General features: G+C 43.9%; 1 protein-coding gene and 1 long non-coding RNA gene across 11 annotated transcripts in view; one reads left to right on the plus strand and one right to left on the minus strand.

Annotated features, from left to right (window-relative positions):
- Positions 1-3951, minus strand: part of NBN (nibrin) — a 55569-nt gene extending 51618 nt beyond the window's left edge. For 5 of the 10 annotated variants that reach the window (XM_086335869.1, XM_086335871.1, XM_086335866.1 and 2 more), the window contains exons 1-2: positions 3800-3951; positions 1813-1943 (exon numbers count right to left, since the gene is read on the minus strand). Coding sequence is in view for 2 of the 10 variants with exons in the window: in XM_086335862.1 (XP_086191988.1) it covers positions 1813-1943; positions 3800-3836 (168 nt within the window). In the remaining 8 variants the exon portion in view is untranslated. Of the gene's footprint in view, positions 1-1812; positions 1944-2990; positions 3699-3799 lie in introns of those variants that run through there. The other 5 variants (XM_086335868.1, XM_086335865.1, XM_086335863.1 and 2 more) reach the window with 3 other exon arrangements.
- Positions 3952-8750: 4799 nt separating this feature from the next.
- LOC147359010 (uncharacterized) lies at positions 8751-12870 on the plus strand. Its single transcript, XR_015140471.1, has 3 exons — positions 8751-8994; positions 9097-9211; positions 10683-12870. It is a non-coding gene; the product is annotated as an uncharacterized LOC147359010 (long non-coding RNA).
- The last annotated feature ends 3155 nt before the right edge of the window (positions 12871-16025 follow it).

Genomic DNA, 16025 nt, shown 5'->3' on the forward strand with positions numbered 1-16025 from the left:
ATAACCACAGTGGTGTGATCATTCACCTAGAGCCAGATATCCTGGAATGTGAAGTCTAGGGGCCTTAGGAAGCATTACTACAAAGCTAGTGGAGGTGAGAGAATTTCAGCCGAGTTATTTTAAGAACCTAAATGATGATGCTTTTAAAGTGCTGCACGCAATGTGACAGCAAATCTGCAGAACTCAGCAGTGGCCACAAGACTGGAAAAGGTCAATTTTCATTCCAATCCCAAACAAGGGCAACGCCAAATAATGTTCAAACATATGACTGTGTTCATTTCAAATGCTAGTAAGGTTAAGGTCAAAATCCTTCAAGCTAGGCTTCAGCAGTACAAGAACCAAGAACTTCCCATATGTACAAGCTGGGTTTAGAAAAGGCAGAGGAACCAGAGATCAAACTGCCAACATTCACTGGATCATACAGAAAGCAAGCGAATTCCAGGAAAACATCTACCTCTGCTTCAATGATTATGTTAAAGCCTTTGACGATGTGGATCACAACAAACTGTGGAAACTGTTAGAGAGATGGGAATACCACACCACCTTCCTATCTCCTGAGAAACCTGTATGTGTTTCAAAAAACAACCAGACATTAGAACCAGACATGGAATAACTGACGGGTTCAAAACTGGGAAAGGAGTACAAGGCTGTATACTGTCACCCTGCTTATTTAACTTCTACAGAATACATCATCCAGAATGTCAGGCTGGATGAATCACAAGCTGGAATCAAGATTGCCAGGAGAAATATCAACAATCTCAGATATGCAGATGATACCACTCTAATGGCAGAATGTGAAAAGGAACTAAAGAGCCTCTTGATGAGGGTGAAAGAAGAGAGTCAAAAAGCTGGCTTGGAACTCAACATTCAAAAAACTAAGATCATGGCATCTGAACCCATCCTTTCATGGCAAATGGAGAAAAAGTGGAAGCAGTGACAGACTTTATTTTCTTAGGCTGCAAAAGCACTGTGGATGTTGACTGCAGCCATGAAATTAAGACGCTTGCTCCTTGGAAGGAAAGGTATGACAGAACTAGGCAGTGTATTATTGCAAAGCAGAGACATTACTCTGCCGACAAAGGTCTACATAGTCAGAGCTATGGTTTCTCTAGTAGTCATGAACGGATGGGAGGGTTGGACCCTAATGAAGGCTGAGCACCAAAGAACTGATGCTTTCGAATTATGGTGCAGGAGAAGACTCTTGTGAGTCCCTTGGACTGCAAGATCAAACCAGTCAACCTGAAAGGAAATCAACCCTGAATATTCATTGGAAGGACTGATGCTGAAACTCCAATACTTTGGCCACCTGATGTGAAGAGCTAACTCACTGGAAAAGACCCTGATGCTGGGAAAGATCGAAAGGAAAAGGAGAAGGGGACAGGAGAAGATGATATGGTTAGACAGCATCACTAAGTTAACGGACAGGAATTTGAGCAAACTCTGGGAGACAGTGAAAGACAAGGGAGGCTGGCATGCTGCAGTCCATGCGGATGCAAAGAGTCAGACATGAGTTAGCAACTGAAGAATGACAACAACAAAAATCACTCAGTAAATGTTCAAGTAAATATAAACGTGGTCTACTTCATTGAGTTTCTAAATCACTAAAGCCAACAGTAAAATACTGAAACAGAAACTTCAAATCTCAAAATAAACAAATACCACCAGTACCACTGCCAAAACACATTTAATTTTGCTAACATTTAAAGAAAACAGTTCTATAAAATGAAAAGTCTCCAAAACTCTCTCTTACATATACACCAAGGTAGTCTTTTGGGACTTCAATTCCCTTACTGTCAGCAAATAGTGACTTACCAGGTTGGTTACAGAAAAGTTAGCGGTTAATGTAGCATGATTTCGACTGATGGACTGATCATCTTCAATTAGAATGCCACAGTTTTTTCTTCCAACAATGTACTCAACACCAGTCAAAAGTCTGTATGGTTCTAAGAGAATTTTTTTAAAAAGTAAATTTACAGATATACATATACATGTATATACATAAATATGTAAGGAGATACAGGTATGGCAAAATTTAAATATTTTTATTTCGCTATTTAAATGCTAATAACCAACTTTATGTAAATCAACCATGTTTTCTATTAAAGCTTCATTGAAGGAGGCAAATCTAAACAGAATGCTCCACCACCTTTCTAAAGAGAAAATAATTTTGAAAATTGTCAGTGCTTGCCCAGATTAACTTATAAATTTAACGCATTACTAAATGAAATCAAAATACTCTTTGGCGCTTGATAAACAAATTCAAAATTCCGTCAGAAAAATATGTGAAAAACTGTCCAGAAAAATGTAAATATTTGGGGAACCTTCTCTACCAGGTGGCAAAATATCCCACAAAGTGATAGCAGTTAAAAAGTATGGTATTGGATTAAGAGTAAATAATGTAGATCACTGCAAGAAAACTCCAAACCAGGTTCAAGTGCATAATTTGGGGAATTTTTTTATGTTAAAGGTAACTTTTAGAACAATGGGACAAAGTTATTAAAAAATTTTGTAAATCACAAATTGTTGGTGGAACGGCATATACGTTGAAGACTAGTAGACTTTAGTCTGGGACCACTGGAGTGGTAGGGTGATTAGGGCAGCTAAATTAGACAAGAGTCCAGGTAAGCCTTGACCAGACTTAGATTATATTTTGTCAAACAGATTTTTAACCTAGAGTCGAGTCTTTCAACAAAAAACTTTTGCGGTTGGTTTAGTCACATTTTTCCTAGAAGGATGGCACCCCATAGCTTCCATTACATTCTGAAAAGAGCTCAAGATCCTTTGAAAGTTAAGAATGCTACCCACTGGCAGTAGGGACATTTTTCTTCCGCGAACTCAAAAAGCTAGCCATAGGCTACAAATGTTAATGGAAACTTGTCCATCACAGTTTGTTCTATCTCTGCAATGCTCCAAATCCACAAAGCGCCTTATCTTTGAGTCTTTATAATATTTATTACTTACAGTATTATTACAGTATTTATTTTCCTTACCATTCGTTTGGCCCTCTCCATACTGCCTTACACTGCCGGTCCTTTTAGCTTCTACATAGATCTTTTTTTTAAATCACAATGTAAACTTCCTAAGGGCAAGACCAATCACAGGCTACACCTGCTTAGGTACCAACTAACAAGTGCTTACACATTCCAGGCAACCAATTTACATGCAATTTCCATTTTCCATTGCTAGAAATGCAAAAGAGGAAAAAACAAAAAACTTTCTCATTTCTGATGACAAAAAGGTAAAAAAAAAAAGCTCGGAAACAAAACCGAAACTGTTTTCCCGTAGCTGCCATTGACACGTCATCTCCGTGGCTCCCAACAAAAATAAACGACGTGCTCAAAACAGTGTCGCCAAGTCCTGCAGCCTCTGTCAAGGTATTCTGGGCGTTTCCTCAAAAGCTTGAAAACACTAGCTGTCACAACAGGGTACCGGCCAAGGCTCAATGGAGCGCATCATCGAAGCCCGGCTCCGAGCCGGGGCCGCCAGGTGGGGCGGCCGACCGGACGGAAAGGACCCGGGCGGCCACTGAGCGGCCCAGCGCCCCACGCCTAGCCCACCCGCCAGGCCAAAGCCGGGTTCGCAAGCACCGCAGCCCCCGCCTGGAAGACCGCGCGGGCCCTCACGGGGGCCTCACGCAGCCTTCGCACCGGCTCCCGCCGCCTCTCAGCGCGCGACCCAAGGCAGCGCGGGAAGGCGGCGGAAGAGGCGACGACGCACCGGAAGTGCGCTCCGCAAACCCCTCGCCCGCCGCAGCTGCTCTCGGGAAATCGGGCCCCCGCGTTCCACCTTCTGTCCTTACCTCGGGCAGGGCCCGCGGCGGGGACCAGCTTCCACATGAGCCTAGGTCCCCCAGAGTCCGGCCAACGTGCGGGAGCTGACCACACTGCTGACCGGCAGGCGCGGCGGAGACTGCAACGTGCGCGCTCAGGAAGCCCGGAAGCCCAGAAGCCCAGAGACCCGGAAGCCGCGCCCGCCTAAAAAAGGGTAGGGACAGACAAGACAGTGACATTGGCACTTGGTTGCCACCCGGTGGTTAGGAAAGGAATAGCCGCTCTATATAGAAATGTGCTGTCTAGGATTCCATTTTAAGGTCTTCAAGGAATCCACACGATTATCGATTTTTTTTTTCCTGCGTGTGAATGTAAGTTATTTTAAAAATCAGCTTCAAAGCAATCTAAACAGACTTTCTAATTAAACATACTAACGTCGTGACCAGTTATGTAGTTTCTTGCTTTTGCAATTTCTTAAATTGCAGTCACTCCTTGATATGGATCCTAATGATGATGGTAATTACGTTGAATATAAGAATTTCACCCAAAATAAAGTCATTATTTTTACTCTTCTTCAAGCACAAATCAACTTCTCCTAACTTGTCTGCTTCTTAATGTTGTACTTTAATCTGTTCATGCTCATGACTCCATGCTCAGTCCCCATTCAACTCTTTGCAACCCCATGAACTCTATGCAGCCCGCCAGATTCCTCTATCCATGGAATTTTCCAAGCAAGAATATTGGAGAATCTTTCCAACCCAGGAATCAAACCAGTGTTTCTTGCTGTTGTAGCCATGCATTCCGGGAAACAAACTCACTCAGGAGGATAATGCAGCTGTGGAGTGCAGTTTATTACACCGGCGGGCCCAAGGCAGAGTCTCCTCTTAGCCAAGGACCCCGACCAATTTTTTGTGAAAACCTTATATACCCTACGTGTATATGCCCAAACCCAGCTCCCCCAATTCCCTGAAATTAGTCTGAACAAAGGAAAAGAAAGTTACAATTAAAGTTAACCTGTGATTCATATGCCTTAAGCCTAGGTAGTTAACAATGGGCAATTATCAATAGGCCTGTGGTCATACCCAATAAGCATAATAGAATTTATGATTCTATTTGGTTACACAGATAATTAGGGTATTCTTTTAGGCAAGGGAGAGTCTAGGTATGAGCCCTGGGGTTCTTCCTTCTGATGGGTCTGGTTTTCCAGTTGGTATGTCCTTTCCATAAATAGTGGGCATGTAGTTCCAAGTCCACAGTCTGGCCCAAGATGGAGTCCTGTTATCAAGATGGAGCCTGTTCTGTCTGTTTCCTCATTCATTCCCCTCCTTGATGCTCTTAATTCATAGTATGAGCATCATTCATAGGGATATATTGGACCCTGGCTCTCCGACTGCCAATTTGGGAGAACGACACCAACCTTTGGGTTACAAAATTCATAATACATAGTAAAATAAAGGGTCCACAAAGTGGAACTATCAAGGCAACTATAACAATGGTAAATATAGTTTTCTACCAATCACCCTTCACCCAAGATAGGACTGAAGTCCACAAAGGAATGTCTTCATTTGACATTGCTTTTACCTGGTTTTTCATGTCATCTAAAGCAGCTGGTACATTGCCAGATAAATCAGGGCTATATACACAACATTTAACTTTAATTATACCACAGGTTCCTCTTTGTGCTGAAATTATGGTTAGTCCCAAGATGATAGTGGCAAGTCCTTGTAGTAGCAGTTGATTGTAGAGCTTCATCTCTTCTTCTTTTTTAAGATGATCTTGGTTTCACGGGGATCAGTGGGGTCCTTTTGTGTAGCGCACTCGGCATCCTCTGGGTCTGCGTGGTATGCTCTCTTCACCCTCATGTAGTGGATCCAGGGAGTGACACCTGCAACTTTAACTGTCGTAGGGGTGGTTAGAACAACAGTATATGGACCCTCCCAATGTGGGGCCAAGGAGTCCCATTTCCATTCCTTAACCCACACCTGATCACTGGGCACAAATTCGTGAATCTGTTCTCCAATGGGGAACTGCACCCTTTCTTGTACAAACTTAGTTACCTGATTTATTACCTTATCCAGTTGTTCCATCTGCTGTGAAATCTCATCTCCCCTTACCTGAGGCAAATTTGTTGACACCTGTTTTATTACGGGAGGGGGCCTCCCATACACAATTTCGTATGGAGAATAGCCATGGGACCGTGGGGTCATCCTGAGTCTGAGCAGAGCCATCGGAAGCCAGTCCACCCAGGAGCAGTCAGTTTCTATGATCCACTTGGAGAGTGTCTCTTTAAGTGTCCAGTTGGTTCGTTCCACCATCCCAGAACTCTGGGGCCTATATGCAGTGTGTGGTTTCCATTTGATGTTTAAAGTTGTGCTTACTTGTTGTACTAAATCAGCTACAAAAGCCGGGCCCTTGTCCAATCCAATGCTGGTAGGAAATCCAAATCTGGGAACTATCTCTCTAAGCAGGCACCAGGCTACTTCTAATGCTCTTTCAGTCCGGGTAGGAAAAGCTTCTACCCATCCTGAGAATGTACACGCCATGACCATCAGATAAAGGTAGTGTCGGTGAGGTTTCATTTCAATGAAGTCCACTTCCAGGTGTTCAAAGGGTAGCGTGCCTTTTAGCTGAATCCCCGGAGGTTTCTGTCCATGCCGAGAGGCAGCATTGACCTCTCAGTGCAGTTCTGAGATTCTGTCCTGCATAGGGAAGAGAGGTGGGGAACCAAGAAATATTTTCAAATTAGCTCTTGCAGTTTATCATGCCCTAGGTGGGTCTCGTGGTGTGCTTGGTTTACAGAGTGGGTGCCAGCTCCTCCGGTACCAATAATTTGCCACTTGGCAATTCCCACCATCCCTTTTCAGTCTCGATGGCCCCTTCTGCTTTGGCTGGTTGGTTTTGGGCTTCAGCGTATTTTGGAGAGTCTGGTGTTAGCTCAGGCAGCTCTGCCAATATGAGAGCTTTAATAGGGCTTCACTTGTCACCCCCAAACCCTCAGCTGCTTGTTTAGTGGTCTTATCTGCCAGTCTGTTTCCCCGAGTCTGGGAGGCATCCTCTTTTTGATGTCCTCGGCAGTGTATAACTGCGACCCTTCCTGGTTCTCAGATGGCATCTAATAGGGTCAGAATTTCTTCTTTATTTTTAATATATTTTTCACTAGCTGTCAAAAGGCCTCTCTCCTTATACAGAGCCCCGTGTACCTGTAGTGTGGCAAAAGCATGCCTGGAGTCTGTGTAAATGTTGGTCTTCTTACCCTTTGACAGCTGGAGGGCCCGGATTAGAGCATATAGTTCGGCCCATTGAGCGGACCAGTGTGATGGCAGAGAGCCAGCTCCAACAATGGTTTCTTCCATGACTACTGCATATCCCGACAGTCATGGTCTTTGTTTCACCAGGCTGGTGCCATTGGTGCACAGGACCCAATCTGGGTCTGGGATTGGCTGGTCTCTCAAGAAAGGTCTGCTAGCATAAACTTCTTCTAGGATTTCCTTGCAATCATGTGAGGGCCCACCTTCTCCCACAGGAAGGAGAGTGGCCGGATTCAGAGCCTGACAAGGCTCAATAGTAACATGGGGTACTAGTCCCTGGTACTGAGTAATCCAGGATATCAACAGCCATTTATGGGGGTCCCCTCGCAGGAGAGTGTTGACCTCATGTGGCACTTTTACGATCAAATCTTAGCCCAAAGTCAGCTTGGTTGCCTCCTGGACTAGTAGAGCAACCGCAGCAACTGCCCGTAAGCATCCCGGCCACCCAGTGGCAACATTGTCCAGCCGTTTTGGGAGATAAGCCACTGGTCTGTCCCATGCCCCATAGTCTGGGGCAACACTCCCATAGCCACCTGTCCTTTTCAGTCACGTGAAGAGTAAACGGCTTAGCAAGGTATGGCGGCCCAAGGCGAGTGCTGATGTAATTGTGTCAGGTTTGAGTTCTATTACTACTGGGACTTGTTGTTTTGCAAGCCTAGTGGGGTTGTCTTCCGCCTAGACCTCAGGGAATTGTTGAGTTAACTCTGTCTCTGTCTCTGTCTCTGTCTCTCTCTCTCTCTCTCGACTGTTCAGCCAGTCCGGTTTCCCTTCCAGGAGATGGTGCAACCTCCATTCATCTTGAGGGGTTACTGAGAGGGAGAGTAAATAGCTGGTTGAGCCCACTCAAAGAGTGAGTCTTTCGAGGTGGGGAAAGGTCACTTGTGCTCCCAATTAAGACAGTAAGTCTCTTCCCAACAAAGATACTGGGCATTCAGGGATGTATAAAAATTCATGAGTCACTTGATGCCCCCATCTGACATTTTCGGGGTGGGCTTGAGACACAATGGCTGCATTTATCAGCATCTGAGACCCAGCAGCCTCTGGATCTACTGGCGTATAAAGTCTATAGGCCTCGCATAGTCGTAGAACTCAGAGGGTGACTCAGTTTCCCTTTGAATCACTTTGGAGGGTTTTGCTATACTCATAGGCTTCTGGGCCCCGGTCTTGAGGCCTTGTAAAATAGCCGCGATATCTCTCCAGGTGGCCCCTCCCTTCCTCTGTGTTACAGTCCCAACTGGGCCTTTCATCAGGGGTGGCTGGTTCTGCCCACCGTTGCGGGTTTGCAGTACCCTCAGATGCCATTTCTTTTCACCATTTTCTGGCCTCAGTTAGGATCCTGTGTTTTTCCTCAGTGCTGAAAAGGGTGACTAGTAGTTGGATTATGTCATCCCATGTAGGGCAGTGGGTTCAAAAAATAGTCTCTATTAGCCTAATCATGGCTTGTGGCTCCCCTGAGTATGGTGGAGCGTGTCTCTGCCAGTTTAATATATCCGTAGAGAAAAATGGTTGGTAATAATAGACTACAGGGGGCGGACGGTAGTGCCCCATGCGTCCTGAACCGGAGGCTGTTGTAGCTCTCTGAGGGGCATCTGTAGTGGGTTTCTTTCCCCCTACTCCTTGGCGGAACGAAGCCTCTGTCTAATTTCTGTGTTTTCTTCCCCCTTCTCATCAGTACTTATGGGAGAGGTGGATACAGTCTAGGAGGTCCAGCTGACGTGGAATCCTGGGGGCGTTGACCAGAGGTCTCCATTGCTGGGATCAGAGCCTGCTGAAACGGCGGCTCTACGATCTCCAAGAGAGCTGGCAGAAGAGCAGCAGCTGCTGCAGGAGCTTCACCTGGCCCTGGATCGGGCATTAAGGCGGCCTCCCATCCTGGTGGAGCACTGGGCGGTGGGCATGTCATCATCCAGTATGGGGTAGGGGGCAAGTCATCCCCGTCCAAATCCTGTAGAACTTCTTTTTTATCATTAGTCAATTTTCATGCCATTAATATTTTTCTCTTTCCCTTCTGGATACAGAACCTCGTCCAAGGAGGAGGGTCTTGAGCTAACCCTAGCCATGAGTCAATATATGGATATTGATCCGGGTGTCCCAGCTGTCCTGTGACTACTGTGTAGACTGCTTCCACTATTTGTAAGTTCATGGTGTCCTCTGGTGGCCACCCTACTTCCATAGGGGCCCATTTGACCTCACAGAGTATGTGGAGGTGGTTAGGCATCATCTTCATCCCATAGTCGCCTCCAAGTCTCTTCTTTAAATTTTTAATCATGCACTCCAATGCAGTTGCCTTAGATTAATTTCCTCCCATCTTGCTTACCTTCTTGGACCTTCTTCTACTTTTCCTGTTCATTCTGTCTACAAAGTTCTTGGTACCCTATGTACTTCTGATATTTCTACTCAATGAAACACTTAAATTGCCATTCCACCTCCTTCCTAATTGGGGTAAGAAGAGCCTTACCTCCCAGATCCCAGAGGAAGAAGGGGGATTGGCATGTTTTCACCTGCCAGTTGGCATGGCCAAACCAGAACACCACATGGTCCAAGACTGTTTCTTTTAACTTTTAAAGTCCATTCTGCTTTAGTGGGCTTTATCAGGTGCAGATGAAAACACAGATGTGTTAAATATCCCACGTCCCAGGCTGTCTCCAGAAAAGCCAATTCATACTCACTTATGTACCCCCCTCCTTCTGGCCTGACAATTCCGAGGGGGTCAAGAATTTCACAACAGATGGGACACCTCCTTGGGGAGGGCAGAATATAAGCACACAAAGACCAAGTCTCTTCTCCTAACAATCCCCTGGCGATTGCTTGGTAATAATTTTCCCCACGACGGCGTGGACACCACCTCCTATGACCTTCGCAAATTTCCTTCGTAAGCCCTAACGCACTCGTCGACCTGTGTACCAAGCAATCGCCGCCTGCCTATTCCAGGCTCCTGTGGGTCCCGCTCCTTTTAGTCCCTCCCAGGGGGGTGATCAGGCCCCCTCTTGCACGCTGCCGGGTGGGTTCCTCCTCACCTGAGTGCTCAGTTCCCCTGCTGCCATCCACCACCTGCTAATGTGAAAGATCTGGGCATTGAGAAGCAGAATCCTTCCAGAAGGGCGAGGCACCTTCCCTCCTCTAGAAGATTCAAGCCACAAGGCCTTGGAGTAGTCCCAAATGGGACTTGTCTCCTCAAAGTGAGGAGTTTCCCGGCTAATGCAGCAAATGTTGTAGCCACGCATTCTGGGAAACAAACTCACTCAGAAGGATGATGCAGATAGTAGAGTGCAGTCTATTACACCAGCGGGCCCAAGGCAGAGTCTCCTCTTAGCCAAGGACTCTGACCAGTTTTTGTGAAAACTTTACACAAAGGAACAAAGAAAAAGAAAGATACAATCAAAGTTAACCTGTGATTCATATGCCTTAAGCCTAGGTAGTTAACAGTGGACAATTATCCATGGGCCTGTGATCATACCCCAATAAGCATAATAGAATTTATGATTCTATTCAGTTACACAGATAAGTAGGGTATTCTTTTAGGCGACTAGGAGAGTCTAGGTACGAGCCCTGGGGCTTTCCTTCTGGGGGGTCTGGTTTTCCAATTGGTGTGTCGTTTCCATAGATACTGGACAGATAGCTCAAAGTCCACAGTCTGGCCCAAGATGGAGTCCTGCTTTCAAGATGGAGCCTGTTCTGTCTGTTTTCTCCTGCATTGGCAGCAAGATCATTTACCACTGCTTCACCTGGGAAGCACTGTCATCTAATAAGGAGTTAAGTACTGGGGAGTCTATTCATCCTGTCCAGTTCTACTTGTAGCATGCTGGTACAAGCTCTTCTCTTAATACTCCTTGCGTGCCTGCTAAGTTGCTTCAGTCATGTCTTTGCAACTCTGTGGACTGTAGCCCTCCAAGTGAAAGGTTATTGCTGAACCATGAAAGACTCCGGGGATTCTTGGCCTCTGGAGGAGAAGAATTCAAACCGGCTTGATTGCTCAGGGCTTTTGTGTAATAAAGTTATATTAAAGTATAAAAGAGATAGAGAAAGCTTCTGACATAGGCATCAGAAGGGGGCAGAAAGAGTGCCCCCCTGCTAGTCTTTAGCCAGATGTTATATAGCTACTGCTGCTGCTGCTGCTAAGTCGCTTCAGTCGTATCCAACTCTGTGAGACCCCAGAGGTGGCAGCCCACCAGGCTCCCGCGTCCCTGGGATTCTCTAAGCAAGAACACTGGAGTGGGTTGCCATTTCCTTCTCCAATGCATGAAAGTGAGAAGTGAAAGTGAAGTCGTGTCTGACTCCTAGCGACCCCATGGACTGCAGCCCACCAGGCTCCTCCATCCATGGGATTTTCCAGGCAAGAGTACTGGAGTGGGTTGCCTAGCAGTCTGCTAATTAGAGCAAGGAAATGTGTCAAAACTCAGAGAATGGCACCAGGCCCCTCACCCACAACATGCATTTTGAGATAACATTGGACCAGGTGAGTCATCCTAGGCCATAAAGCGATTGACATAAATCTTGAAGATAGGCAGATTTCCATACAAATATATGGTTTCATTAACATAGATTAAGAGAATAATGTATAACATACTGGTTTGTCAAGTTGGTTCTGAGCCTTTAGGCGAACCTACTTGAAGACAGAGACTAGGGTAAATGCATAGCACATTAACATAGCCTGAGACAAACATTTCCATAAGAAAAATGCATTGGTTAGCTCAAGGCTTGAGAAAAGTTAAGTTCAGGTAGAACCAGGTGTCATTGTAGCAACACAGAATTTTAAGAGAAACTCTTTAAATTTGTATGGACATGAGTATGGGTAAACTCCAGGAGTTGGTGATGGACAGGGAGGCCTGGTGTGCTGCGGTTCATGGGGTCGCAAAGAGTTGGACATGACTGAGCGACTAAACTAAACTGAACTGAGAGAAGGGGAAAAAATACAACACTAGTTTGTTTCCTCCTGCCGCTTAAAAGAGATTAAAAATGTCTGACACTTGCAGCCTATTTCCTCCATTTGGAGACCCCTGGCCTTCCTGCCTAACCCTCTCACAGGCTCTTCTATCCATAGGTGTCTCCAAGCAAGAATACTGGAGTGGCTTACCATGCCCACCTCCAGGAGATCTTCCTGACCCACATCTCTTGCGTCTTTTGCTTTGGCAGGGCTTTTTTTTTTTTTTTTTTTTTTTTAACACTAGTGATAATTTACAGTGGTTGGCGTCGAGTTTGTGGTCTCTGAAGGAGAAAATTTCACTCCGGGGGCAAAGACACAGTCTCAGTCTTTTGTGCAGCAAAGTTTTATTAAAGTGAAAAGATAGAAAAGTCCTCCAGCAAAAGGCCCTGCAAGCGGCTAGGGCATTATATACTTTTCAACTGGCTGCCGAGAATAGATAAAAAGAACACTTCAAGACTACAAGTTCCAGTGTACCCTTTCCCAAGCCACACATCCTGAAATAACTTCAGTACAAGATTAGCGAAAAGGAACATGTTCTATGCAACATGCTTCTGGGGGAGATATATTGTTGCAGAGGAACAGGCTCCCAGGCAAGATTTATTACAATTAGAATCATTAACATAGAGTGTAAGAAAAGCATTTCCTTGAGTAAGACTGTGTCATCACTAGCTCCTAAAGAAAGGCCAGTTCTTGGGCAAGATACAGTTTTGCACAAGGCTTAAGGAAAGCTTGAGTGAGAAAGTTCACCTACTCCTTAAAGGCCCCTGGACTGCCTAAGTTTTAACTCTCTCACTAGGACCACTTGGGAAGCTCCCTTAATACTCCAGTAGTTGCCTAAGCTACTTTACCACCAAAAAAAAAAAAAAGACTTCCACTTACCCTATACCTAAGGTAAATTATTTAATGTTCCCCCCTGACATCAAGAATGAAATAAAGACATATTTGCTGATACCACTTGTTTTAAATGTGGCTTTGGATGCTCTAACCAACACAGTAAAAGAGAAAAAGAAAAGGCATGTGAATTGGGAAGGAAGAAATGACAGTCATAATTCACAAACAGCATACTCATGTATATTGAAAACCTAAAAGAATTGGAAAGTATGTTTAATAAGGTCACTGAACACAATGTCTAAAAAATTCAGTTGTATACCTTTATTCCAGAAAATAAATAGAAAATGACATGTAAATAGATAATTATAATAGCACCAACAGTCATCAAATACCTCATAAGAACCCAATCAAAAGATGTGATACAAAACATTATTGACTACAAAAAAATTACTGACAAATTAAAATAAGTTCTAAATAAATGCAAGTTAATATACCATGTTCATGGATTGCTAATGTTAAGTAGTTAGAATAGGAAAATGGAGTCCAGAATGGTAGTGGCTAAAAGACAACGAAGAGAAAAGCCCGCGAAAATAGAACAAAGGAAGGTCCGAGGACCAGAGTGAGGACCTCAGGTAGAACAAATAACACTCCTGACTAGCTCGATTTATAAAGGGCAGGCCCAGGGGAAAGAAAAAACATAAAGAGAGGAGCCAAAGGGCCTGGGGGTCTCTCTCTCCCGCGTGCGCATGCGCTCTCTCTCTCCTCTTCGCGTCTTTTGGGTTGGTATGCCCTCACACCTGTATTTTCCTTTTATTTTCTAAATAAAACTGAGTGGTAACATGGAGCTGTAACAATGATCTGTCCGAGAGCTATAACACGGTCTGTCTGAGAGCTGTGACACGCCAAGGGCATTAACGTCCATTGCTTCAAATTCTTCTTGTGATGAGACACAACCGAGGAAATTACACACTCCCCTGACACTAAGATGCCATTTCTCCCCAAACTGATCTTTAGATTCAGTGAAATTTAATACAATGTCCCAGGTAATTTTTGAGTGGAAATCAAAAAGCAGTTTCTAAAATCTATACAGAAATTTAAGGGCTGAGAATAGCCAAGGAAATTTTGAAGAAGAATAAAGCTGGAGTACTTACAACTAGCAACTATCAAGATGTATTATAAAGTTGTAGTTACTGTCAACTGTAGTGCTGGAGAAAAAGACTCTTGAGAGTCCCTTGGATGCCAAGGAGATCAAAGATTGACTTGGATGCCAATCAATCCTAAGGGAAAGCAACCCTGATCATGAAGCTTCAATACTTTGGCCATCTGATGCAAAGAGCCAACTCATTGGAAAAGACCCTGATACTCAGAAAGATTGAGGGTAGGAATAGAACATGGCGAGAGAGGATGAAGTGGTTGGATGGCATCACTGACTCAATGGACATGAGTTTGTGCAAACTCCAGGAGATGGTGAAGGACAAGAAAGCCTGGAGGGCTGCAGTCCCTGGGGTTGCCAAAAAGTCGGACATGACTTAGTGACTGAACAACAACAACAATTGAGGACCATCTATGTGAGGATTTTCTTCTTCATCCCAATTCCTGCTGTCATTCTCAAGTAATTATAAGAAACACCTGGACAATGTATCCGACCAGCTAGGCTCACATTTCTTTGACTTTCAATTCCTGTTACTTTCATTTCTGTTTCACACATGCTACCTCTCTGATGGTCACAGTTTAGTTCTTTACATCACCAGAACCTTAATATCTTCCTTTCTGACTGGAAGTTTATTTCTACTACACCTGCTGTTTAGCTTCTTCTGGATATCCAGCCACTTGAGTGCTCCACTTTATGCAGGTTATCAGTATCCTTCTATCCTCATCGTATGCAGAATAAACATCTGGATCTGTAGCTTGAACGACTTTTATTTTAGCTCGTCTCTCAGGGCTAAGAATAGCTCTCAGAATAACTTTTATTTTCAGAGCTATAAGCTCTCATTTTTAGCTCTATAGCTCACTTTTCTATGAGCCCAAACAACGCTTCAGTCATGAGTCAGTCATACAGCTACCTTCTATACTGAGGCTTCTGGATAAAATCTGCCTATCTTTGAAAATATAAAATGAATGCAAGCTCATAAACTCTAGTATCAGTTGAACTACAGAACACTATTCATCAACTTCATTTCCTCTTTTTTTTTTTTTTAATTCATTCTCTATAAAACTAAAGAGTTATTCCACACCTTTGCCAATCTCCTTGGATCTAGTCATCTCCAAACTTCCTTTTAAGAACATGGCATCATATCTTACTGAGGAAATTAATACAAGAACTTCCTTTCAATTTCTGATCCTACTCTACATCTACCCATATCATAAGACACATTTCTTTTCTTTTAAAATCTATACCTATACCTCATTTTTGTCTTCTTTTAAAAATTTTTGGCTGTGCTGTGTGGCATGTAGAATCCTAGTTTCCTAACCAGGGATCAAACCCATGTCCCCTGCATTGAAAGGGCAGAGTCTTGAGCACTGGCCCACTAAGGAAGTCCCTTATTCTAGCCTTCTTATATTTGGTTTCATGGTGTGATTTGACATTTTGGTTTGGAATCAAATCCTACATTTGTTCTCAAGCCCATCTCCTCTCATTCCCACTAAGGTTTTGCCTTATGAATTACCTCTTTCTCCAATCTATCTTCAATTTCTTTCTTTGTTTCCTTCACCTTACCTTAAGTATTTAAGAGACCATCTTGTCTTCTCCAAAAATTCCATTAATCTGCCATTATTTTCTAACTAATGTTAAGCTAGAGCATAGGTTTAATAGAGCTAGGATTTAACTGTCTCCAGATCACACACTAACAAAGGTAACCCAGTATCCTCTGACATATAATAGGGTTTAAATGATAACTATCTTGAGGTATTACTGTTAGCATTAAATGAGACACCATACTATGTATGGTAGGTGTTGAACAAATATTAGTTTCCTTTTCTTTCCATCCTTTCTAGTTCCTAAGTGTAGGGGCTGTGTCTAAATCATTTTTGTGTCTCTACTGTATAAATCACTTTTATATATCTAATTACCTTATCTAGACCATATCTAATTCCTGAAAATGAGGCAATGAGGGGAGGAACAAACTCTTAAAATTATCTTATTTTAGTTGTTATTTAGAATTCAGTTCAATTCAGTTCTGTCGCTCAGTCTTG

The sequence above is a fragment of the Bos grunniens genome, chromosome 14 (assembly GCF_055505025.1).
Source record: "Bos grunniens cultivar Pamir isolate PY7600 chromosome 14, Bosgru_T2T1.0, whole genome shotgun sequence".
Lineage (NCBI taxonomy): Eukaryota > Metazoa > Chordata > Mammalia > Artiodactyla > Bovidae > Bos > Bos grunniens.